The following is a 25,764-nucleotide window of genomic DNA, read 5'->3' as shown; positions in this document are numbered from 1 at the left end:
AAAAAAAAAAAAAAAAAAAAAAAAAAGAAAAAAAGATTAAAGAGAATCTACTCACTATTGCTACAAAGAAAAACAGTTGTCTGAAATGTAATTGCCAAGAGAAAAATAACTGGTTTAATCTGGTTTTAAGGAACTGAGGAGTGGGGGATTTGAAATTTTTGGACAGGGGCTAGTCATGGTGGCTCAAACCTGTAATCCCAGCACCTTGGGAGGCCAAGGTGGGAGGATCACTTGACCCCAGGAGTTTGAGACCTGCCCAGGTAACACAGTCATACCTCTTCTCTACAAAAAAATAAAAAAATTAGCCGGGTGTGGTGGCATGCACCTGTAGTCTCTGCTACTTGCAAAGCTGAGGCGGGAGGATCACTTGAGCCCAGGAGGTCAACACTGCAGTGAGCCATAATCATACCACTGCACTCCAGCCTGGGTGACAGAGCAAGACTGTCTCAAAAAAAAAAAAAAAAAAAAAAAAAGTTACATAGTTGCACCCATATCATTATGGTATTTTGATTTGGATTTTTTTCTTTAAATTCTACTGTAAACATCTTATCTAATTATATCACAAGTCCTTTATGGAACAAGATAGGAAAGGGCAATGCCAATGGCTCCACAGTCTGCATAGTTATCACTAAAATAGAAATCCTAAATGTTAAGACATCTTTGGCCGGGCATGGTGGCTCACGCATGAAATCTTAGTACTCTGGGAGGCCGAGGCGGGTGGATAACCTGAGGTCAGGAGTTCAAGACCAGCCTAGCCAAAATGGTGAAACCCTGTCTCTACTAAAAATATAAAAAATAACCAGGCATGGTGGCAGCTGCCTGTAATCCCAGTTACTCTGGAGGCTGAGGCAAGAGAATCGCTTGAGCTGGGTGCAGTGGCTCACGCCTGTAATCTCAGCACTTTGGGAGGCTGAGGCAGGCAGATCACGAGGTCAGGAGTTTGAGACCAACCTGGCCAACATGGTGAAACTCTGTCTCTAAAAATGCAAAAATTAGCTGGGCACAGTGGTGCACACCTGTAGTCCCAGATACTCGGGAGGCTGAGGCAGGAGAATTGCTTGAACCCAGGAAGCGGAGGTTGCAGGGAGCTGAGATCGCGCCACTGGACTCCAGCCTGGGCAACAGAGTGAGACTCCATCTCAAAAACAAAAAACAAAAAACAAAAACAAAAACAAGAGAGAGAATCACTTGAACCTGGGAGGTGGAGGTTGCAGTGAGCCAAGATTGTGCCACTGCACTCCAGCCTGGGCAACGAGAGCTAAACTCTGTCTCAAAACAAAACAAAAACAAAAAAGAAAAGAAAAAAAGATATCTTTGCGGGAGGCTAGAGAAAATGAGAGATTTAGTGCATTCAGTGATGCTGTATGGAATATTTTACCAAAAAAGAGCTAATGTAAAGTCCCAGGGTAGGAGATGCAGCATCTACCCAAGAAAGGGGTACAGGGAAGAGAAAACACAGCAATATCTGTTTTCTATATGTGCCAATGTGAAAAAGTCTCAGAGCCAGTTTGCTAGGGTCATGGGAAGGAACTAGCAGCAAAAATTGACTACCAAAAATAAATAAATAAATAAATAAACGAATAAAGGAGTCTGGCTTTGTCAGTAAAGAAAGAACAATAATATATACAAACAATTTCTATATTCAAGGTTCAAAAAAGAAAATTCTGGACTCAATATGCAGAAAAATGGCTGAAGCATCTATCTATAAGAAGAAGAAATGACTAAAACGGCAAACCTTGGAAAGGAGAATCATGACATGAGAAGAAAGACTTTTTCTTTTTAAAGGGAAGTAATGATATGTGATCACGCAAATGCAAATGTCTGTGGACATTACTGTTTGCTGGTGGGAAGGGAATTTTAATGTGTGCCCTATGCAAATGCATTTTATAATAAAACAAATGTGCAAGGACTTCTGGGGGTGAGGAGGACAGAGTAGAGCAGCAGCTGCTAAATGCTGATGCCCGAGAGGCATGGGAGGATAGAGCCAGAACGTGCCACTCTGGAACCCTGAGCAAATTCTAGCAGGGAGGACAAATCAAAAACCCTATCCTTATAAAAAATCTCTTACATTTGACAGAGAACCGCATGGCTAATGAATTAATATCTGGAAGATTTTTTTTTTTTTTTTACCAAGTGCTTAACCATGAGCAATTATTTCTCTGTGCTTAGAATGATCCTCATAAGAGGACATTAAAAAAATAACAGCAAAAAACTCCCTTTTCTGTGCTGAGTCATGGGACAAATGATATGAAATGCACCATAAAGCTTAGAGAAAGGCCAGTGCAGAGACAATGCACCTGTAGTCGCAGCTACTTGGGAGGTGGAGATGGGAGGATCTCTTGAGCCCAGGAGTTCAAGGCTGTAGAGTACTATAATGGGCTTGTGAATAGTCACTACACTCTAGCCTGGACAACATACAGAGAGGAGAAGAAGGAGAAGGAGGAGGAGAAGGAGGAGGAAGAGGAGGAGGATGAGGAGGAGAAGGAGAAGGAGGAGGAGAAGAAGGAGGAGGAGGAGGAGGAGAAGAAGAAGAAGCAGAAGCAGCAGCAGCAGAAGAAGAACTACTACAGATAAATATAATGCAAGCTATTATAAACCATTTAGTGTCTTTGTGTCAAAATGAGCACGAATGTCAAAGCTCATTTACGGCACAGTCCTAGGCACTGGTGAAAGAATGAACAGAAGGCAGTCTCTACAATGCTGAACAGTCTGGTTTTGACCAACTGATGGTTATTCATATCTGTATATCTGAAGCAGTTATTAAAAAGAAACTGGGAAAAAGTCTGTGTCTCTGTGATAGAGATATTTAAACAAGCCATTTTGAAAATGTTAAAAAATTAAAATTGTAGAAAGTCGAACCATAGGTGCCATGTTTTGCCTGAAGTGGTAAAAATACCATCTGCCTCAGTCTTTTAGCAGCATGCTTATTTCAAGTAGCAGTAGGCTAAACTACAGGCATACGCTCAGCTCCAGCTGGGGAAAATACACAGACGTTTGTCGATGTTTTTCTAAGCAAGAGTAGTCAACATATTCGTTTTCTTTTAGACATATATATTAGTTACCATAGCAAACCAAACGTGAATGTGGTCCGAGAGGCTTCTCCACCAGTCCCAACACATCTCCAAGAATCCCTACAATTCAATAGGTGGCACTCTTCCCTCTTAGCACTGAGCTGAAGAGGCTCTGCCTAACCTTGAGGCCAGAAGCCTAAGGAGCTGGAACAGTCTGAGAGATGTGCACCCGGGGCTGCAGGACAGTCACTGGAATTAAGATCCCCACAGCATTGTGCACTGGAGCAAAAGTGTTAGCTTCCTGGTCACACTTCACTTCTGGTAATTACATTCCATCTAATACAACTTCTGCAGTTTTTACTCGGTAAGATATTCCTTGTTTTTCCATCTTGAAACTACTAAGGTAGGATTGCCTTACACAGTTAAACAGCTTCCATCTTTGCCCACTGCCCAGGTGGGTGAGTTTCAGCAACGAGGAGAGTGACTTCCAGTGCTGTGTTAACTACTTTAAGAGACAGGGAGAGATTTAATGAATTAATAGTAGTCAAGTGCTTTGATATCTTAGGATGGAGGGTACTACAGCCGTGTAAAGCATTCATATCCAGGCTCTATCACAACGGGAACTCAATTAAAAAGTAATTCAATTTCTATCTGAGTGTCTGTGTACAGACCACTATTTTGCTGAATGCAACACACATTTTGAAGGTATAGTTGAGAATGATTTTGAAATGATCACCTCTTCCACACTCTCCCCTGCTTCCTCACCATCTGAAACTGACAAAATAATTTCGGTGCATGACCGAAATAATTATATACAGGTTTTTTTTTGGACTCTTTCTTTATTATTTTATTTTAAGTTCTGGGATACATGTGCAGAAGGTGCAGGTTTGTTACACAGGTATATATGTGCCATGGTGGTTTGTGCACCTATTGACCTGCCCTCTAAGTTCCCTCCTTTCGCTCCCCTCCACCCCCAACAGGCCCTGGTGTGTGTTGTTCCCCTCCCTGTGTTCTTTTGTTCTCATTGTTCAACTCCCACTTATGAGTGAGAACATGCGGTGTTTGGTTTTCTGTTCCTGTGTTAGTTTGCTGAGGATGATGGCTTCCAGCTTCATCCATATCCCTGCAAAGGACATGATCTCATTCCTTTTTATGGCTGCACACTTTCTTAATATCTGACTTTTCAGACAAAATTTGGCTTTTGAGTTTACAAATACCTATCACTTGGAAATAAAGAAATTTTCAGCAAGAAATGAATTTCACAATAGTCTCCTGAAATAGCTGCTGAGGTTTTCAAATACCGTTTTAAAATAACCCCTACCAGGGGAACCCTAAGCCACTAAGCACAATGCCTATATTAGCCTGAACATCATGACCACAAAGAGCAGAGCACACAAAGAGGAGGAGTAGACCTTAGGTCACGGGATGCATTGCCGAGTAGTCCATAACACACTGCATAAGGGATAACACTGCAGACATCTCCCCAAGACTTAGTAGAGAAAGATATAATCTTTCTTCTTTATGTTACTTGGGTTTAAGTCTGTGTACGGATGACAGGTCTGGATTAGGTTCAAGCTATGTCTTTAAATAACAGAATAGCACTACATATTCAAGGAGGGGTGGGTTTCTATTTACTGGCATGAGAAATACTATTACTGGGCACTTGAAAAGGCAACCTTAGGCAACTTTGGGATGGAACGTATTACACAGTCAATACACTCTTAAGGCTGGGTGCGGTGGCTCACACCTGTAATTCTAACACTTTGGGAGGCTGAGGCGGGCAGGTCGCTTTGAGTTTAGGAGTTTGAGACCAGCCTGGGCAATGTGGTGAAACCTGTCTCTACAAAAAATACAAAAATTAGCTGGGTGTGGTGGCGCACGCCTGTAAACCCAGCTACTTGGGAGGCTGAGGCAGGAGATTGCTTGAACCCAGGAGGCGGAGGTTGCAGTGAGCCAAGATCGTGCCGTTGCACTCCAGCCTGGGCAACAAGAGCTAAACTTCATCTCAAAAAACAAACAAATAAACAAACAAAAACTTAAAATGGCTAATTTGAGTCTACAGTCCTTGATCCCAAACCTCTCCTAACCTCCGGTACATCTCCTAACATAACATGAATGTAATACTTGTGCATACTTATTTGTCAAGCACTCCTGTGTAAGCCTGTGCTAGGGAGGGTGATGCAACCATGAGCAAGGCCATCAAAGCCCCTGCCTTTAGATCTTTTACATGCTATTGGAAGAAGAAATAAACATGCACTTAAATAAAAACTATAATTTTATGTTATGATAAATGTTAAAGAGAAAAAAACAGAGCAAAGGTGGAGTGGCTACTTTAGATAGGGAAGCTGGAGTCAAGGGAGCTTGTGATGGCAAACCCTGGCAGTCGTGTTCATGGTGGTTGTCTTGGCACTAGCATAGTGCCTCAAATATATTAAACATCAAATAAAGGCTGGGTGCGGTGGCTCATGCCTGGAATCCCAGCACTTTGGGAGGCTGAGGCGGGCAGGTTGCTTTGAGTTTAGGAGTTTGAGACCAGCCTGGGCAATGTGGTGAAACCTGTCTCTACAAAAAATACAAAAATTAGCTGGGCATTGGTGGCTTGCACCTGTAATTCCATCTACTCGAGAGGCTGAGGCTGGAGAATCACTTGACCCTGGGAAGCCGAAGTTGCAGTGAGCTGAGATCGTGCCGCTGCACTCCAACTTGGGAGACAGAGTGAGACCCTGTCTCAAAAAAAAAAAAAAAAAAAAAGTAAATTTAAAAATATATTAAATAAATGTTGGTTGGGTGAAGGAGTGTGTCTGGACCTCAGGATAAGAATGTCTCTTCCCAGATTTAGAATGGGCTTAGGGAATAGAACAGCACTACTCTAAACTGCTCATTTTGTACTGAGGAAACTAACGAAAGACCAAAGAGATGAAGTGAACAATTTGGTTTGCATGTTTTCTCCCCTCCAAATATCATGTTGAAAAGTGACCTTCATTGTTGGAAGTGGGCCTAGTGGGAGGTGTTTGGGTCATGGGATCGGATCCCTCATGAATGGCTTAACGCCATGCCCTTGGTGACAAGTGAGTTCTCACTCAGTGAGTCCATGCACAATCTGGTTGTTTAAAAGTGTGTGGCACCTCCCCTCTCTTGCCATGTGAAATGCCCAATACCCTTTGCCATGCGCCATGATTCTAAGCTCACCAGAAGCCTCACCAGAAGTAGATGTCAGCACTATGCTTCTCATATGCCTGCAGAACCATAAGCCAATTAAATCTCTTTTCTTTTTTATTTTTTTTGAGACAGGGTCTCACTCCCACTCCCGTTGCCCAGGCTGGCATACAGTGGTGCAATCACAGCTCACTGCAGCCTCAACTTCCTGGGGTCAGGTAATCCTCCACCTCAGGGTCCTGAGTAGCCAGAACTACAGGTGTGCACCACCATATCTAGCTATTTTTTTTATATTTTTAGGAGGGAGTGCAATGACACAATCTCAGCTGACTGCAACCTCTGCCTCTCAGGCTCAAGCAATCTTCCCACCTCAGCCTCCTGAGTAGCTGGGACTATGAGTGTGCACAACATATCTGGCTAATTTTTGTACTTTTTTAGAGACAGGATTTTGCCATATTGCCCAGGCTGGTCTTGAACTCCTGAGCTCAAGTGCTCCTGCCTTGGCTTCCCAAGCCAGCCATATATTTGGCCACTATACCCAGCCATATATTTCTTCTCTCTTTTTTTTTTTTAGACAGACTCTTGCTCTGTTGTCCAGGCTGGAGTGCAAAGACATGACCTTGGCTCATTGCAACCTGTGCGATTGGGGTTCATGCACTTCTCCTGCCTCAGCCTCCCGAGTAGCTGGGATTACAGGCACATGCCACCACACCTGGCTAATGTTTGTGTTTTTAGTAGAGACGGGGTTTTACCATGTTGACCAGGCTGGTCTCAAACTCCTGACCTCAGGTGATCCACCCCCATGGCCTCCCAAAGTGCTAGGATTACAGGTGTGAGCCACCGTGCCCGGTCCCAGCCAGGTATTTCTTTATTGCACTACAAGAACAGACTAACACAGTGACTATTATCAGATTTTGCAGTGAGTTGGTGGCAGAGCCATTGCTTGGTCCAGGGGCGCTCTTATCTGTGCACCACATTTTTCTCTTTGCCATTTTCCAATGGAAATCTCTTCCATTGTCAAGTGCTTCTGTGATAAGAAACCTTAGAGGCATTCTTTGAGTCATAAAAAAAGCATCACCAGTCTGGGTAACAGCGAGACCTCGTTTCTAAAAATAATAATAATAAACAAATTAAAAAAAAATAGCCGGATGTTGTGACACATATCTGTAGTCCCAGTTACTCGGGAGTCTGAGGCAAGAGGATCATTTGAGCCCAGGAGTGGGAGGCTGCAGTAAGCTATGATTGTGCCACTGCACTTCAGCCTGAGTGACAGAGTGAGACCCCATCTCTAAAAAATAAAAATAAAACAAAATAAACATCAGTGTTCAATTGTCACTCTTTTCCCTTACTCTTCCCCTTTTTTATTCATATGTTAGTTTTCTGTCACTACCACAGTAAAAATCCCAGTCTTTATCTTCAAACTAGTTTACTACAACCTTCCTAAGCAATCTTCTTAATCCTGCTGATATCTGCAAACTGTGTCAAACACTTTCCTTTCCTCTCTGCCTTGAGACCCAATGCCCTATCCCTGATTTTCTCCTGCAGCAGGCTGCTTCTCCCCCACTTACTGCATGTGTTTTCTATTTTCTTACTCATGGCCTCTGTTCACTCGCTTACTTGCTCATTCACTTACTAAGTGTCAAGTACTGCTTTGGGTACCAGATATACGAAGAGAAAAAAGAAACTGTCTCTGCCCTCCAAGAGCTCACAGTCTAGGATCTGTCTCATAAATTGATCATTATAATATAACAGAGTAAGAGCAGTGACTGAGAAATGCACAGTGTATTGAGGAACTGAGGAAAGCACCTAACCTAGCCTGGGGAACCACAGTGGATGTGTTATAGGAGACAATCCTAAATTAAGCTTCATTGGATGAGCAGAGGGAGCCAGATAAAGAGGGCATTCTAAGCAGAGGGGACAGCATGAGCGAAGGCGCAGAGAACAGAAGCAGTATGCTTTATGAAACTTGGTGCTGCTGCAGGACCGTGGGAGATGAAGCTGCAGGGTCTCTTTAGGCGGAGATCACACAGCCCTGTATATGCCAACCCAGCAAGCTATGAATGTGCCAGACAGATAACATGGAGCAATGAAGGGTTTTGAGCTGGAGAGGGAAACTGTCAGATTGGTGGTTTAGATAGCCACTCTGGCTGGTAAAGATCTGTGGGGACAAAAGAGAGGCAGTGGAGAATGAGCAGTAGGTTTTTCAGTGGTTCAGATGAAGACTACGAGCACGAGGAATGGAAGACAGACCAAGAGGAAGAGTTGGAGTCAAGAAAATGTAGGCTATAAAACTGGTATGACTTGGTCATGGAACATGAGGTGGGGAGTAGGAGCGGTTTCTTACATGAGAAGTTTCTCACATGGTTGACTGGTGGGATGACAGTGCTAATCACAGGAGAGAAGATAAGAAAAAAGGCTCAGAGGTCCAGCACCAAGGACTACAACCTTCCTAATGCAATATATGGACTCTGGGTGATAACGATCCACCAATGTGTAGACTCATCAATTTTTTCTTTGAGACAGGGTCTCACTCTGTCACCCGGGCTGGAGTGCAGTAGTATGATCTTAGCTCACTGAACCGTCTGCTCCCAGGCTTAAGCAATCCTCCCACCTCAGCCTCCCAGGTAGCTGCAACCACAAGTACTCATCACCATATCCAGCTAATTTTTACATTGTTTTGTACAGACAGGGTTTCGCCATGTTATCCAGGCTGGTCTTGAACTTCTGGGCTCAAGTGGTCCTCCCACCTCAGCCTCCCAAAATGCTGGGATTAGAGGTATGAGCCAACGCACCCGGCCTTAGACTCATCAATTAAACTCAACAAAACAATGTGCTGCTCTGGTGTAGGATGCTGACAGTGAGGGAGGCTGCATGTGTGTGGGGTTAGGGGCTATAGAAACTCTACTTTTCACTCACTTTTGCTGTCAACCTGAAACTGCTGTAAAATATGAAGTCACTAAACAACAGCAACAGAAAGGCCAGAGATGTCAGAAAAGATGTTTAGTTTAGTTTAAGATGCACTGGGCTCTTATGCCTGTAGGAGACCCAACCGGGTAAGTCCACAGCCTGTGTTTGGGTATATGATGAGGCTCAATTACACATCTAAGACAGAGTGACAAATATGGAAGCCCTTGGTTTAGAGGTGCTCCTATTATCTAGTTTTTCTTGAAGGAGGCGAAAGTATGTGAGGCAGATAAAAGGAGAGACTGTCCCAACACCCCTCATGGGAGGAAGAGAAAGGACTTGACAGCCTCTGAGACTCCAAAAGCTGCAGTCTTAGACCCCAGGGAAAGGCCCAGGGAAAAAGTCGAAAATCAAAGAAGAGGCAGTGAAGGAAAAAAAATCCTTTGCTGGAGAGAAAAGACCTGAGACAGACTCCAAAAAAGCCAGAGACCAAGTTCTTTGCTGCTCCTAGTTAATCTGTGAGAAAAGCTTCCCACACTCTCCCCAAAATGGCCCCCAAATCCCAAAAACCAAAGTATCCCAGTCAACCTAAATTCAGTGATTCAAATGGAAGGAAACATCAGAGCTACCCAAAGAGCTTTTTAGAAGCTTTGCAACCTTCTCCAAGTGGGAGACCTGGACTTACAGATTTTTAAAAACCTCCATAGGTAATTCTGACATATGTTCCTGGGTATAAGAACCAGTGGTTCAAAGTAAATCTATTTTTTAATTGTCAAAAAAAAAAAAAAAAAAAAAAAAGAGAGAGACTTTATTTTCAGCATGGAAAGGAGAGTAAAGACGGGGGCCATGGGTGTGCCCCACTAGGCTGCCAGGAGAGTGCAAGGCTCCAGGTCAGCTCTGGAGAGGCCCTTGAGGGTTTTGGTTGTCCCATGGCAAACAGAGCCCTTCCGGGTCGTGTTTCTCCTTCCCTGTCTTTGGAGTGCAGGTGTGCTCACATCCTCGATTGCTGCATAAATCAGATGGTTGACATGTTCTTTTAGCCAAGCAGCTGTACACATGCCATACACCTGCTAAATGTTCCATTTGTCCCTGAGGGGAAAACAGAACGTGATCTAAGTGTGTTCCTAGGCCTGTACTGATGCACTGAAATCTGACCTCCCGCAGCAGTTTTTAACTAGGGCTGTGTGTCAGAATTATCTGTGGAGACATTTTCAGACCACTCTAGCCTGCCCCTGTACCGCTCTCTCCATCAGGGGATTCTGATCTTGGTGAAAGAGGGTCTGATGCAGTGGTACCTAGGCACGTGTGTTTTCAAAAGTTCCACAGGCGATGTGAGAACTCTTGCCTTTGGGAGTTCAAGTCTGTCCTGTAAGGTGCTTTCCAGGTATTATCTGATGGCCAAAAACGTTGTCTTCCATCCACAGGCCATAGGCATCTTTCAACAACGGCTAGTGATTTTACTGTTTATTTTTCCTCATCACACTTACTGACACTTGACATTACGTTATTTATTTAGCCCTTTATTTAGTTATCGATTTTCCCCACTAGAATTGTAAATATTCTGAAAGGAGACTTCATCTAGTTCACCGTTGTATTCTCAATACAATATCTGGAATGAAACAGGTACTCAATAATAAACAGACTTCTTGTTGAATGAACCTTATTCCATGTGCTATTGCCTGTTACTTAACAGGAAATGTCCCTCAGTTCTCGGTGTGATAATTCTCTTTTGACCTTTCAAATATAAACGAAAACCAAACACCAAATTGAAATATGTAAAATAGTACAGTATGTATAAAATTTGCCTACCTTAGCATAGTCCAATCTTCCTTTTTCTTGAGCCTACAAAAGAAGAGGGGAAAATTAATTTGTTACTTCTCTAAAAGTTTAGTGCTTCTATAATTTTTGTTCTCAAAGAATAGAATTCAGCTTCTCTGTCCCCCTTTCCCTCTCTCTATTTAATATACATATTGAACTATATATTATAATCCATGTAAATTGCAAGCATATAGAAAAGTTAAATGAACAGTTCACTGAGCACGCATAGACACTCTATCTAGATCTGGCAGGAGTGGATGTCACAAATCTTCACGTCACATGCTTCAGCACGTACCTTGTACACATGTGGCATCTCATACGTCACCCCATGACCACAATCAAAATTGATGAACTCACAATAATGCCATATCGTCTAACACAAATCTATATTCAAATTTCTCCAACTTTTCCAAGAATATCTTGTACAGCTTTTTTTTCCCCAAAACCAGAATTAATAAAGATTCACACATTGCATTCTGGTTTTATGTCTCTTTTGTTGCCTTTTATTTATTATTATAGTTTCTTCTTTTTTGCCTAGACTGGTCTCTCCCCATTCTTCACAGAATGAAAATAAAAGCCATTAGCTTATTTTCATAAAAACCATTGACTTTTGAGAAGACAAGGATAGCTGTTTTACAAAATTCCTTTTTCTTCTTTCTTCATTGCGTCATTTAACTTGTTTCTGTTTTGCTTATAAACTGAAAGCTGGGTCTGGAGAAGCCTGCTAAGATTTAGGTTAAACATTTTTGGCAAAACTACTTTATGTGGAAATATTACACACTCCATCAATTCAGGAGGCACAAAATGTCAGGCTGTTCCACTCTTAGTAATGCTGTAAATTTGGCTGGGTGTGGTGGCTCACGCCTGTAATCCCAACACTTCGGGAGGCCAAGGCAGGCAGATCACCTGAGGTCAGGAGTTCGAGACAGCATGGCCAACATGGCGAAACCCTGTCTCTACTAAAAATACAAAAATTAGTCAGGCGCGGTGGCAGGCGCCTGTAATCCCAGCTACTCAGAAGGCCGAGGAGACAGAAAAATCGCTTGAACCCAGAAGGCAGAGACTGCAGTGGGCCAAGATCGCGCCACTGCACTCTTGCCTGAGTGACAGAGCAAGACTCTGTCTCAAAAAGAAAAAAATCTTAACATAACAATCAGGGTTAGTTTTTGCTGGCAGGTCAGTTTGTGTTCTGCAGACGTCAGGATAAAATTTCTCCTGCCACATCTGCATAGAACAAGAGTCTTCCAACTTACAAACGGGTTAGATCTCGAGACCATTTTGCTCCTGAGTCCAAATTTACATTATACAGGTAATTAACATAGGCAGATTACTCCCATGAGAGAAAAAAAAGTTCGTAATATTGGTCCTAAAGCTGGACACAGTGGCTCACATGTGTAATCCCAGCACTTTGGGAGGCTGAGGCAAGAGGATAACTTGAGCCCAGGAGTTCAATACCAGTCCTGGCAACACAGTGAGACTCCATCTCCACAAAAAATAAAAAAATTAGCTGGGTGTGGTGGTATGCGCCTGTAGTCCTAGCTACTCAGGAGGCTGAGGTGAGAGGATTGTGTGAGCCTGGGAGGTCGAGGCTGTAGTGAGCCATAGTTGCACCACTACATTCCAACCTGGGTGACAGAGTGAGACCCTGTCTCAGAAAAAAAAAAAAAAAATTGGTCCTGACCCTTCTTGCTGCTTTAGAATCCTTTAAAAATTTATCTGAAGATGACTGCATTTTGTTTGTTTTTTTCTTTTTTGAGACAGAGTCTTGCTCTGTCCTCCAGGCTGGAGTGCAGTGGTGTATCTTGGCTCACTGCAAACTCTATCTCCCGGGTTCAAGCAATTCTCCTGTCTCAGCCTCCTGAGTAGCTGGGATTACAGGCACCCACCACCATGCCCGGCTAATTTTTGTATTTTTAGTAGAAACAAAGGTTTCGCCATGTTGGCCAGGCTGGTCTTGAACTCCTGACCTCATGTGATCCACCCGCCTCAGTTTCCCAACGTGCTGGGATTACAGGTGTGAGCCACTGCGCCCGGCCCTTTTCTTATTTTCATAGTAAGAAACTTATAAGGGCCGGGTGCAGTGGCTCAAGCCTGTAATCCCAGCACTTTGGGAGGCCAAGACAGGCGGATCACGAGGTCAGGAGATCGAGACCATCCTGGCTAACACGGTGAAACCCCATCTCTACTAAAAAATACAAAAAACTAGCCGGGCGAGGTGGCGGGCGCCTGTAGTCCCAGCTACTCGGGAGGCTGAGGCAGGAGAATGGCGTAAACCTGGGAGGCGGAGCTTGCAGTGAGCTGAGATCCGGCCACTGCACTCCAGCCTGGGGGACAGAGTGATCCGTCTCAAAAAAAAAAAAAAAAAAAAAAAAAAAAAAAAAAAAACTTATAAAACACTGTTCACACATAGCTGTTGGCACCATCACAAACCACTCTAAAATTGTGATTAAATATTTTCATTGAAACAAAAGGCCTCTGCAACCAATCTACTATAAAAAAGAATAAGGTCTTCAGTCTCCTTTTCGAAGGTTTTTAGTGTTCTAGGATTTTCAGTGAACTAAGAGTTTGAACTTAGTACTGAGATGCATTGTACCAACAGGAATATGAGTGAGTTCTTAAAGAAACTTTAAATCCAAGCTATTAGTCTCTCTGCTTAGATATTTTATATTTATTTGTTTGTCTGTTTATGGTCATCTTTTCCCAAAATAGTTTTATCTACACTGAAAATCCCACTATAGTAACTTCTGCAGAAGTGGTAAGGAAACCCTGAACACATCTGTATTGCTCACTTATGACCTAGCTACTCACTCTGATATTGTCCAAATATGGACTGGCCTTGATCTTATGAATAGTCCACAGATGACCTGTGACCAAAATTTCAGCAGCAGCACTTTCCCAACATGCTTAGTCTTTCAGTTCTCAAACTCGCAGCTGACTCTTGAATTCATTTAGGTTAATGGACATCTGACACTGAGGCTGATCCTGTGGTCACAAGTTTTCCACTTTTTCCACTGGCCATCCTTTTCCTTGTCTCTTGCTGACTACTATGAATTGCTCAGGCGCAGCACTTTTCAAATGACACTAGGATATTTTGAAATATATATTTGGTCATAGCCCAGTTTTCTGGCATACAACTCCTAAAATCTTCAGAAACTCGCCAAGTGATGCCTTTTTGTACGAGCTGACTGATGGCTGGAAACTCCCGACTTCAGGATGGGGACTGGTCATGGCAAAGACCAAGGCAGGATTAGAAGGTTAGAGCTTTCAGCCCACCCCCAAATTTCTGGGGAGGGGAGAGGGGTTGAAGGTTAAGTTGATCACCAATGGCCAATAGCTTAATCAATCATACCTATGCAACGAAGCTTCCATAAAACCCCAAAAAGACAGAATTTGGAGAACTTCTGGTGAGCTGAACACATAGAGGTTTCTATACAGTGATGCACTGGAGAGGAAATGGAAACCCCACGCCCCTTCCCACATGTCTTAACTTTTGCATCTACTTATCTGTGTCCTTTGTAATATTCTTTAAATAAACTGGTAAGTATAAGTGTTTCTGTTCCAAAATTCACATGGCTATGAAAAAGAAAGTGTTTCCCTGAGTTCTGGGAGTTGCTCTAGCAAATTAACTGAACCCAAGGAAGTGGTCGTGGGATCCTCACTTTATAGCCGGTCAATCAGAAGCACAGGTAACCTGGAGCTTGTGAATGGCATCTGAAGGCAGGGGTGGGGTAAGGGGTGGATGCGTCTTGAGCCCTCAACCTGTAGGATCTGACACTATCGCCAGGTAGATAGTGTCAAAATATGGTACGTGTCTGTTGTCCCAGCTACTTGGGAGGCTGAGGTGAGAAGATCGCTTAAGGTCAGGAGTTTGAGGCTGCGGCGAGCTATGACTGTGCCTGTGAGTATCACTCCACTCCAGCCTAGGCAACAAAGTGAGACTCCTATCTCAAAAAAAAAAAAAGTGTCGGAATAGAAGTAAGTTAGAGACACTCAGCTGGTGCCAGCTTGCTGAAGTGATCACTTGCTTGTTGATGGGGAGAAATCCTTGCATGTTGGGTCACAGAAGTGTCCTGTGTTGACTATTGTTGAGACTGTATAAAACACTTTTGAGTGTGTTTTCTTCCACTCACAGAGGCACAAACTGGGAGTTCTAGAGAATTGTTCCTGTGGTCAAACAACTCAACCCTGAGCACATCTGTCATTTCCTCACTGTCAATGTTGCCTCTCTTCTAATCATCTCCTCTTCATGTTCTCTCAATATTCTCATCGTCCAGTGCTTATCATGCAGTGCTTAAGAGTGTTGAAAGTAGCATTTGTTGAAAGAAAGTTGAACTTTTGTAGTCAAAGACTGAAAGGCAAACCATGGAGAAACTATGACTGACAATAACTTAGGGGTGGAATTTTCCTTTTGGCTGCATTGAGCCACTTCCCACTCTGTCTCAAAAAAATTCAGCAGGTAAGAAGACTGAATATAATGTTCTTTACTGATAAGGATGTCTAGAGTAGGCCTATCACAAATTTCTGTAAAACCATTTTTCCCATCCCGTACTTTGTTTATAGACTAATCATCTTAGAAAATGCTAGTACTTTGAAGTACCTGTGCTTAATCACAACTTATTTTCAAACCTCAAGCTCACTCTACTTTGTTTTCTTAGCTTGGCCACTACCCTGTCACCCAGTAGGGATACACTGTTGGGGATGATGGCAGAGAAACTCCATGGATATAATCTAGATCTGCTCAACATCGGCTCCACAATGGTTTGAAAGCTGAGACAGTAGAAGCCTACATAAAATGACAACACCATTGTCAGTCATTATAATCTGAACATGCAACTATTGATATGTCTCACCCAAATGTCCTTTTCATTTTGTCACAACAAACATTCTAGCTCTGTGAAATCATTTTACTCTTATTACCTTAGCTTGCACATAAAAGTATCATTTTAGGAAAAAAATCTGGTAAATATTTAAACTTTTATAGGTATATAATACATATATTATATGTATGTGTGTATACACACACACACATATATTTTCAGCTGATATATGGGTATAATATCTACATATGCCAAACGTACCTGACAATAGACATTCTGATATGATGTTTTCTCACAAAAAGCTTTAGAGCTTATAAAAATATAGTGACCAGGGGCCGGGCGTGGTGGCTCAAGCCTGTAATCCCAGCACTTTGGGAGGCCGAGACGGGTGGATCACGAGGTCAGGAGATCGAGACCATCCTGGCGAACACGGTGAAACCCCATCTCTACTAAAAAATACAAAAAACTAGCCGGGCGAGGTGGCGGGCGCCTGTAGTCCCAGCTACTCAGGAGGCTGAGGCAGGAGAATGGCGTGAACCCGGAAGGCGGAGCTTGCAGTGAGCTGAGATCCGGCCACTGCACTCCAGCCTGGGCGACAGAGCGAGACTCCGTCTCAAAAAAAAAAAAAAAAAAAACCAGGAATGGTGGCTCATGCCTGTAATTCCAACACTTTCGGAGACCAAGGCAGGCAGACCACTTGAACACGAGAGTTTGAGATCAACTTGGGCAACATGGCGAGAAACCTGTCTCTACAAACAACAACAACAACAACAACAACACAGCAAAAATCAGCCAGGCATGGTGGCGCACACCTGTAGTCCCAGCTACTTAGGAGACTGAGGTGGGCAAATTGATTGAGTCCAGGAGGTCAAGGCTACAGTGAGCTGTGATTGCGCCACTGCACTCCAGCCTGGCTGACAGACTGAGACCCTGTCTCAAAAAATAAATTAATTAAAATATATCAAGTTAGATACAAATAAATGATTTAGATTCCTACATAAATATTTCTCATTAAACACTATCCTTATTCTTTTTGTAAAATAGTTAATTTGGGAGGAGCAATAGCTTCTATTATACCTCTTGGCTGCTCATTCATTTAACAAATATTCATTGAGCATCTACTATGAGTCAGGCACTGCTTAGGCACTACAGACACAGGCATGAACAGAACAGATCAAAATGTGTGACCTCTTGGAATTTATCTTCTAGGAGGTTACAAAGTATTGTGATTGACTGATTGTTTGATTGGTTGATGAAACAGGGTCTTACTCTCTCTGTCACCCAGGCTGAGTGCAGTGCTGTAATCACAGTTCACTGCAGCCTCAACCTCTCATATTCAAGCGATCCTCCTGCCTCAGCCTCCTGAGTAGCTGGGGTTACAGTTATGTACCACCACACCTGGTTAATTTTTAATTTTTTATAGCGACGGGGTCTCACTATGTTGCTCAGGCTGGTCTCGAACTCCTGGATGCAAGTGATCATCGTGCCTTGGCCTCCCAAAGTGCTTGGATTACAGGCGTGAGCCACTGCACCTAGCTATACAATACTGTTTTAGATATGCTTCGCCTATAATCTCCCAAGCTTCATGAAAGCAGGGAAATTTTCTCTTGCTCACAACTGTATCCCAAGTTGAGATCACTGTCTGAATGAATGAATAAACGGATGAAGCTTTTTCTTTATATGTATTGGTTATGTACTATTTATTCAGGAAATTTTATGACAGGAAAAACAAATTTTACTTACTCCTAGTTCTACGAAAGCTGGATGTTTTTGGTTGTGAGCTAGCATGTAGGTAATGTAGAGCCCTTAGCTGATGTCTTATACATAATTTTTACCCATATTGAACAATGGCATATTTTCATTTTCTCACCCACCTTCTATTTATAAATAAAGAAGGAAATCTAAGCTTCCATCTGTAGAAAACAAATTCAAGAATTTCATGAAAATTAAACAACAAAAGACTAGGACAGAGAAGAATTAGTATAATTAAGTGCTTCAAACTTAAAAGCAATGCATCTAACCTAGATCTCCAGAGAGATTTCAAGACATACACCTCAAAATTTCAGGTATTAAAGGCCTTGTCTACTGATTATAGCAAGAGGCCTAAGATCTTAATTGCGAACACTTCAAAAGGCATTGTGACCTGGGAAGATGGATCTGTTGGGAGCCAGAAAATGTGGTTTCTAGTCCTTTATTGGTTAATACCTTGAATAATTTTTACATTTTCATATAGGCCTTCATTTCTTGATCTGTAGAGCATAAGACCAGACCAGAAGTTCCCAGATGCTGGGCTCTCACAAATGCTGGGCTGGATGTATTGGAATCACCTGGGTAGCTTGTGAAAAATGCATATTCTCCATAGCCTACCCCTGAGATTCTGATTTGTTTGCAGATCATTGGTCTGGCCTATATCTAATGTCTTTTTCAATTTGTGCTTCTATGTGCATCAGGGTTTACTTCAAAGGCTGAAAGAGAACAACTATGTAAACTTCATAAGTCTCGAGGAGAATGGAGTACTGCAATTTTTCCCTTTTTGTTCTGACATCTGCCACTTCTCATGTGTATTTCTAGCAGAGCAAGATATTATTATTATTATTATTATTATTAAGATAGAGTCTCACTCTGTTCCCCAAGCTGGAGTGGAATGGCATGATTTTGGCTCACTGCAACCTCCGCCTCCCGGGTTCAAGCGATTCTCCTACCTTAGCCTCCTTAGTAGCTGGGATTATAGGTGCCCACCACCATGCCTGGATAATTTTTGTATTTTTAGTAGCAATGGGGTTTTGTCATGTTAGCCAGGGTAGTCTCGAACTCCTGACCTCAGGTGATCCGCCCACCTCAGCCTCCCAAAATGCTGGGATTACAGGCGTGAGCCACCGCAGCCAGCCAGAGCAAGATATTATTAAGATAACTTTCTCACAGGGGCCCAAAATAGGCCGATATAAAATAAATGGAATCTATATTTCAACAGCCAGCAGTCCTGAACCTCTTCCTGCCACACTGTTCGTCCCCAGAAGCTGCTGTAAATTCTACCATACACAGCAATTCCCCGAGGGCTTCATTACTAGGGCCTTTAAAAGGGATTCACTCATCTTTTTGCCTCCTGTAGGTGTGCTTCTTGTCAATCCAGGTCAAGAGAAAAAAGTAATTTTTTCCCAATCTTTAGCAGTTCACAGAGAATGTGTGGTTTGAACCTTGTTTTATCTTTTAAAAATGTGAAAATAGACAAGATAGTGTGCCTGTGCTCATGACACTGGAGGTCTCCTTGGACAGCTACAGTGAACACTGTAAAACAATATTCCATACAAAAGCAAAAAAAAAAAAAAAAAAGCCAGCATTCTGATTGAGAGGATGCACAAAGGAATTAATTCCAAAGGTTTATATACCAGTCTCGGCAGACTAAAGGCAGACAGATTCCCTGTTGGTAAGTAATGGATGTACAATGTGGTCTTTTACTTTAAGAAACAAACGTTTTTTTATAAGTCAGGTAACAAAGAAGGATTGGATGACATAAATGAACTGTTTCCAATTTCTAACTACTGTTATCTGGACTTGAAAGCTGGATATGGGGACACCTTTTTCTAAAAGCAGAAAACTAATATTCCACAGCAGGGAGTCCAGAAATTGCTAGAGACTAATCATCTCTACTTATCAGGTTATTCTTCCCAAATGTTACAGGCTATATTTCAGAATAACTGTCATTTTTAAAGATTTTCTTTTTAAATCTTCAAGGAAAACTACCTTCCCCCACAAGCTTTTTTTGTTTTTTTTGAGACGGAGTCTCGCTCTGTCACCCAGGCTAGAGTGCAGTGGCGCGGTCTCGGCTCACTGCAAGCTCCGCCTCCTGCGTCAGCCTCCCAAGTAGCTGGGATTACAGGCACCTGCCACCATGCCCGGCTAATTTTTTGTATTTTTAGTAGAGATAGGGTTTCACCATGTTGGCCACCTGGTCTCAAACCCCCCTACCTTGTGATCTGCCCGCCTCAGCCTCCCAAAGCGCTGGGATTACAGGCATGAGCCACCACGCCTGGCTCCCACAAACTTTTTAGTTGAAAGAATACAGTGAACACTCATTTGCCCTCCACTTAGACTCACCAGATGCTAACACCTTATCACTTCTGTTTTCCCTCTTTCTCTCCATGACCATTTATTATTTGAGAGTAAGTTTTAGAAATCAGGATGTTCACCCCTAGATACTTCAGCATTTGTCCCTAACAACACTGACATTTACTATAATGATTATTTATTTGTTTGTCTGACAGAGTCTCCCTCTGTTGCCCAGGCTAGAGTGCAGTGGCACAATCATGGTCCACTGTAGCCTTGACCTGGACTCAAGAGATTCTCTAGCCTCAGCCTCCTGAATAGCTGGGATTACAGGTACATGCCACCACACCTGGCTACTTTTAAAAGTTTTTAGTAGGGATGGGGATGGGGATCTTGCTGTGTTGCCTGGGCTGGTCTTGAATTCCTGGCCTCAAGCAATCCTCCCACACTGGCCTCCGAAAGTGCTGGGATTATAGGCATGAGCCACCACACCCAGCCCTATAATGTTATTTAAAATACATTTCAGGCTGGTCATCTCTGAAAAAAAAAAAAAACAAAACAAAAAACAAACAAACAAAAAAACCAGTATGGGGATAACAGAAAGAAGGGTCACAAATCAGAAATCTACTACATCTGCTAGCCCTGAAGTTAGAGCAGCTCACTGAGTATTGGTTTGGTAGAAGCAGGTCTTGTGTTGCTGGGCTGTGTAGTTACAGAGCTGGAAAGACAGCAGAATATAAAGGAACAAGGCAGGCCTTTTCTCTGCTATCTTGGTCATTCTCTATGAATAAGAGAGCACAAAAGGCATGTGCAAGGAAGTTAACACCATTCAGACATGGACTGCTTCACTTGGGTACCTATTTTACCATCTCTTTCAACTGGCAAAGCTAATCGACTTTTAGAGGCAAGTGTGGATGTCCAAGGAATTAATTTTCTCATATTCTGTTCTTTTGGTTCCCTGGAGAAAAAGGAGCAACAGCAGACGTAGAAGGCTATGGTGTTCAATCTTAAAAAGGAGAGAGGCAAGAAGATACTAGATATACTAGAGAAAGACCAGGAGATACTACTTGTATTATCTACATAACAAATCTCTCTGCTCATAGGTCGTAGTTATTTCTTTGCAACCTGTTTTTCTTGCTATGCTGCTCTCTTGGAATCTGGAAGAAACATGAAATTTTAAATCGCACAGTGTGACCAGGAAAAAAAATCTACTCAGGTCTCAGAAAGGCCATGAGTAAGGGAATCAGGCTAACAGTAGAATTTAGTTGCTTCCTCCAGCAGCAAGTTCCCAAGGCAACGGCCATCAACCTTGATGGAGTACTTCAAACTCACCATGTCAAGAACCTAAGTTAAACCAGTCTTTCCACTTAACTTTCCTATTTATATTAGTGGCTTAATTTTTTCTGTTATCCTAGTCCAAAACCCTTGTTTTAGCCCCTGACCCCCCCTTCCCAGTCCACACGTGTTAGCCTCTCCCTATCAGATCAGTTTTCTAGTCCTACACATTTTCTCTGAAATGAGTTTTACGCTTAACCTCCTTATCTTCCCATTCTCATTGCCAACAATCTGATTGGGCTTTTCTCTTGCACTTATCAATGGGTTTTCAAAAACTTATTAATTGATCTTTTTGCTTTTAGTATCTTTTAGTTCCTTTCATCCTATATAATATAGCCAGATTTACCCCCCTCACAGCTCAGACCTTGATAATATCTGGCTCGAAAACTTTAAATGTCTGCTTCATGACTTCTTCATCAAGTTGATTTGCCATAGTTAAACATCCCAAAGTCCTTAAAAAATTTAGGTAAAATTTACATAACATAAAATTAATCATTTTAACCGTTTAAAAAAGTATAATTCAGTGGCATTTAGTACATTCACAATGTTGTGCAATCATCACCATTAACAAGTTCCGAACATTTTTATTACCCCAGAAAGAAACCTGTACCTATTACACAGTCTCTCCCCCTTTCCCTTTCCAAAGCCAATCCCAGGCAACCACCAGTCTTTTTTCTGTCTCTATGATTTGTCTGCTCTGGATGTTTCACATAAATGGAATCATATGATAGGTGGCCTTTTGCATTTGGCTTCTTTCACTTATTATAATTTTTTTTTTTTGAGACAGAGACTCACTCTGTCCCCAGGTGGGAGTACAGTAGCACGATCTTGGCTCACTGCAACCTCCGCCTCCCGGGTTCAAGTAATTCTCCTGCCTCAGCCTCCCGAGTAGCTGGGACTATGGGTGCCCATTACCACGCCCGGCTAATTTTTGTATTTTTAGTAGAGATGGGGTTTTACCATGTTGGCCAGGATGGTCTCGATCTCCTGACTTTGTGATCTGCCTGCCTCGGCCTCCCAAAGTGCTGGGATTACAGGCGTGAGCCACCGCACCCGGCTTATAATATAATGTTGTAAAGACCCATGAATGTTACAGCATGTATCAATACCTCATTGCTTTCCGTGGCTGAGTAATATTCCGTTGTATGGGTATACCACATTTTGTTTATCCATTCATCAGGTGATGGACACTGGGTTATTTCTACCCTTTGGATATTGTAAATATTACTGATCTGAACATTCATGTACATATTTTTATATAAGCCAGTCTTTTAAATATAATTATTACTATTTCAGAGGAATTCTTCACCTGTCCCTGATACCACCCTATGTTTTTCACATTCCATCCAAATTAAAACACTTTTTTTTCCTTGGACTACACTGCATGCCTGCATATGTATCACTTTTTCATGGTTTCCTTTGCCTAGGAAGCTCCCCATTCTCATCTTTGCTATCAAATCTTCTTTAAGGACTATCTCACATATTATTAATACTGACTTCATAAACCTCTTTCTTGACTTTTCCAACTGAAATTCAATTGTCTTTCCTCTATGCTCCCCAAGTGGCATGAATTACAGTATTCCTTACATTTATATATTTATGTATTTATCTTATCCCCTCTCTACAAGGTCATAGACAATCTTTAGGCAACTTATTGCTGTATCTCCTGTAGTCAAGCACTTTGTTTCCTTAAGTGCAACAGAAAGTCTTAAGAAATATTTTATTTTAGGAGATATCTAGAACCATTTCATAGTATTTGTGGTCATGCATATAGTCCTTTCAAATGCCTACACTGTATGCCTTCTATATAGGATAGAGGATGATATTAATATTATTCCTTTTGAAACCACTAAAAATGTCTTAAAGAACTAGAAGAGTATCACACGTGGTATTAATGAATAATCTGCATGTGCATTTTCTCTTTTGTTTAAGAATATGCATGTGTTATTTTCACGCACACCAGTCTTACCTAGCAGTTTTTGTTTTACTTTCTGAATAAGGAGTAATAGTAAGCTATCTAGGGACAAGTGAGTTACAGCTTAGCAATGGTAATTTGTAGTACACTTAAGGTATTTTATGGCTGGTTATGACAGTGTCAGAATGTCACAAGCCCAAGTGACATTTCAGTACTATTAGGAATAGCCAAGAAAATCTAACCATAATTCTTATTTCTTCAGGTGACTTATAATGGCAGCAGAAAACTAGAAGGATCATTAAAAATAAAGCTTGCTGACCTGCAATAGCCCCTGGACTCCCTGAGAGAGTCAGAGCTCTGTGGTGCTCTGAAGGATTCTACTTTCTTTTCTTAGGAATCAAAATGAGATAACTGAGTAATGACTTCACCTCCCCAGGGTGAATAACCCATTCACTAACAGTATTTTTTCCTGATCATTATTTTTCAGCAGTTACAAATTTAAATTTAAAATTAAGGCAGGGAGAGAGCTGTAGAATTTAGTATGGAGAAAAAGCTCAGCAAATGTTTTTCAGCTGTTTCTGGTCTTAACTGCCTTTTGTGAAAGAGTGTGGTTGTGTGCATGTGTGTCAACATGCACATGCATCCATAGGCCTACAGTTGTGATGGAAGAGGGCCAGTTAATCCTAAGATTTTTCAGGAGAAAGGAGTTGCTGGAGAAGAGGTGGTACAGCCTGATAAGGAAAATTCCAGAGGTGCTCTTGCTCCTAGCTTCACAATGGTGCTGAACGGGCACTGGGAGTATGTAACCTCCCGGCTTCCTTGTCTAGTCAATAATTCTCACTCTTTCCAAGCAGGAAATCAAAAGGGCAGATAAGACACAAACCTGCCTGGGCAGAGTAAAGAAGTAATTTTAAATGTGGTAATAAAAAAATCACAGGTGACTTCCATCATTGAGAGCAAGATTTCTCTATTTCTGTGTTAAAACTTGTATAAGTTTCTTTTTTCTTTTCTTTTTTTTTTTTTTTGAGAGAGTCTCACTCTGTCACCCAGGCTGGAGTGCACTGGTGCAAACTTGGCTCACTGCAACCTCTGCCTCCTGGGCTCAAGTGATTCTCCTGTCTCAGCCTCCTGAGTAGCTGGGATTACAGGCATGCACCACCGTGCCCCGCTAATTTTTATATTTTTAGTAGAGAACGGGTTTCACCATGCTGGACAGGCTGGTCTGGAACTGCTGACCTCAAGTGATCCACCCACCTCGGCCTCCCAAAGTGCTGGGATTACAGGCAAGAGCCACCATTCGTGGCCTGTTTCTAATAGAGATAAATATTTTTCTTATAACGCATCTCGTCTAAGAGACCTATTTCTTAGATTTATTTGAGAGCTGAAAGGGACTTTGGAAAAGATCTAGTTTAAGGCCATCAATTTACAGAAAAGAATAATGAGGATATGAGAGAATGTGATTAAGTTTACATAGATGCTAGCAGAGTCCAAATTAGAATCTAGACCAGGAGTGTCCAATCTTTTTGCTTCCCTGGACCACACTGGAAGAAGAATTGTCTTGGGCCACACATAAAACACATAAACACTAATGGTAGCTGAGAGCTAAAAAAAAAAATTGCAAAAAAACCTTCATAATGTTTTAAGAAAGTTTACGAATTTGTGTTGGGCCACTTTCAAAGCTGTTCTGGGCTGCATGCGGCCCACAAGGGCTGGACAATCTTGATCTAGACCTTCCAAATCCTGGTCCTCTGTGAGCCATTTCTGTTATACCAACTTAACTGTATTTAACAAAACTGGGCTGCCACCAGTTTCACCCTGCAAGACCACACCACACTCACTTTTTGACAAATATTAATTGGGTAATTACTCCAAGTAAGCCACTGCGGCAGGTACTATGGGTAATTCAAAGATGAATCTGCTAGTATCGTTAAGGATCTTGCAATCAAATTCAAAACTGAAGGAGAGGACTGTGGGGGAGGGAAGGAAAGGATCACAAAGATATCCAGGAGGGTAAATAACATGAAAAAATCAGAAAGAGAACTAATTTCAGGATTAATAAACAACCTCCTTGAGATTTAGGGTGGAATGTCCCTCCTAGGTGTTATGCAAATTGTGTTCCCTATCTCTGACTAGGAGGCAACAAGATTGTTATCTTATAAAGCTTTAAATAAACATGAACATTACCATTTAGAAGATTAAAAATAAACTCAGTAAAGTGTCTTTTGTGTGTGTGTGTGTGTGTGTGAGAAAGAGACAGAGTCTCGCTCTGCTGCCCAGGATGGAGTGCAGTGGTACGATCGGCTCACTGCAACCTCCGCCTCCAGGGTTCAAGCAATTCTCAGACCTCAGCCTCCTTAGTAGCTGGGATTACAGACCCGGGCCACCATGCCCGGCTATTTTTTTGTATTTTTAATAGAGATGGGGCTTTGCCATGTTGGCCGGGCTGGTCTCAAACTCCTGACCGCAAGTGATCTGTTCACCTTGACTTCCCAAAGTGCTGGGATTACAGGCATGAGCCACCATGCCCAGCCATAATTTTTATTTTTTAAAACTTGTTAATTTTCTTACCTCTGTTTTCAGTTTACTCTTTCTGTGACTTTTTTTTTTTTGAGACAGAGTTTCACTCTTGCTGCCCAGGCTGGAGTGCAGTGGCGCAATCTTGGCTCAATGCAACCTCTGCCTCCTGGGTTCAAGCAATTCTCCTGCCTCAGCCTCCCAAGTAGTGGGGATTAGAGACGTGAGTCACCAAGCATGGCTAATTTTT

The 25,764-nt window shown here is 42.2% G+C and overlaps 1 protein-coding gene across 1 annotated transcript in view; it reads right to left on the bottom strand.

Moving 5' to 3' along the window:
* Positions 1–25,764, bottom strand: part of PDSS2 (prenyl (decaprenyl) diphosphate synthase, subunit 2) — a 315,612-nt gene that overhangs the window by 21,631 nt on the left and 268,217 nt on the right. The window contains exon 7 of the mRNA XM_011996258.1: positions 10,881–10,913. Coding sequence (XP_011851648.1) covers positions 10,881–10,913 — 33 coding nt within the window. The remainder of the gene's footprint in view (positions 1–10,880; positions 10,914–25,764) is intronic.

The sequence above is a fragment of the Mandrillus leucophaeus genome, unplaced genomic scaffold, assembly GCF_000951045.1.
Source record: "Mandrillus leucophaeus isolate KB7577 unplaced genomic scaffold, Mleu.le_1.0 Scaffold507, whole genome shotgun sequence".
Taxonomy (NCBI): Eukaryota; Metazoa; Chordata; class Mammalia; order Primates; family Cercopithecidae; genus Mandrillus; species Mandrillus leucophaeus.
Note: the sequence above shows the minus strand (reverse complement) of the source record. Positions and strands in the feature narration are given on the sequence as shown.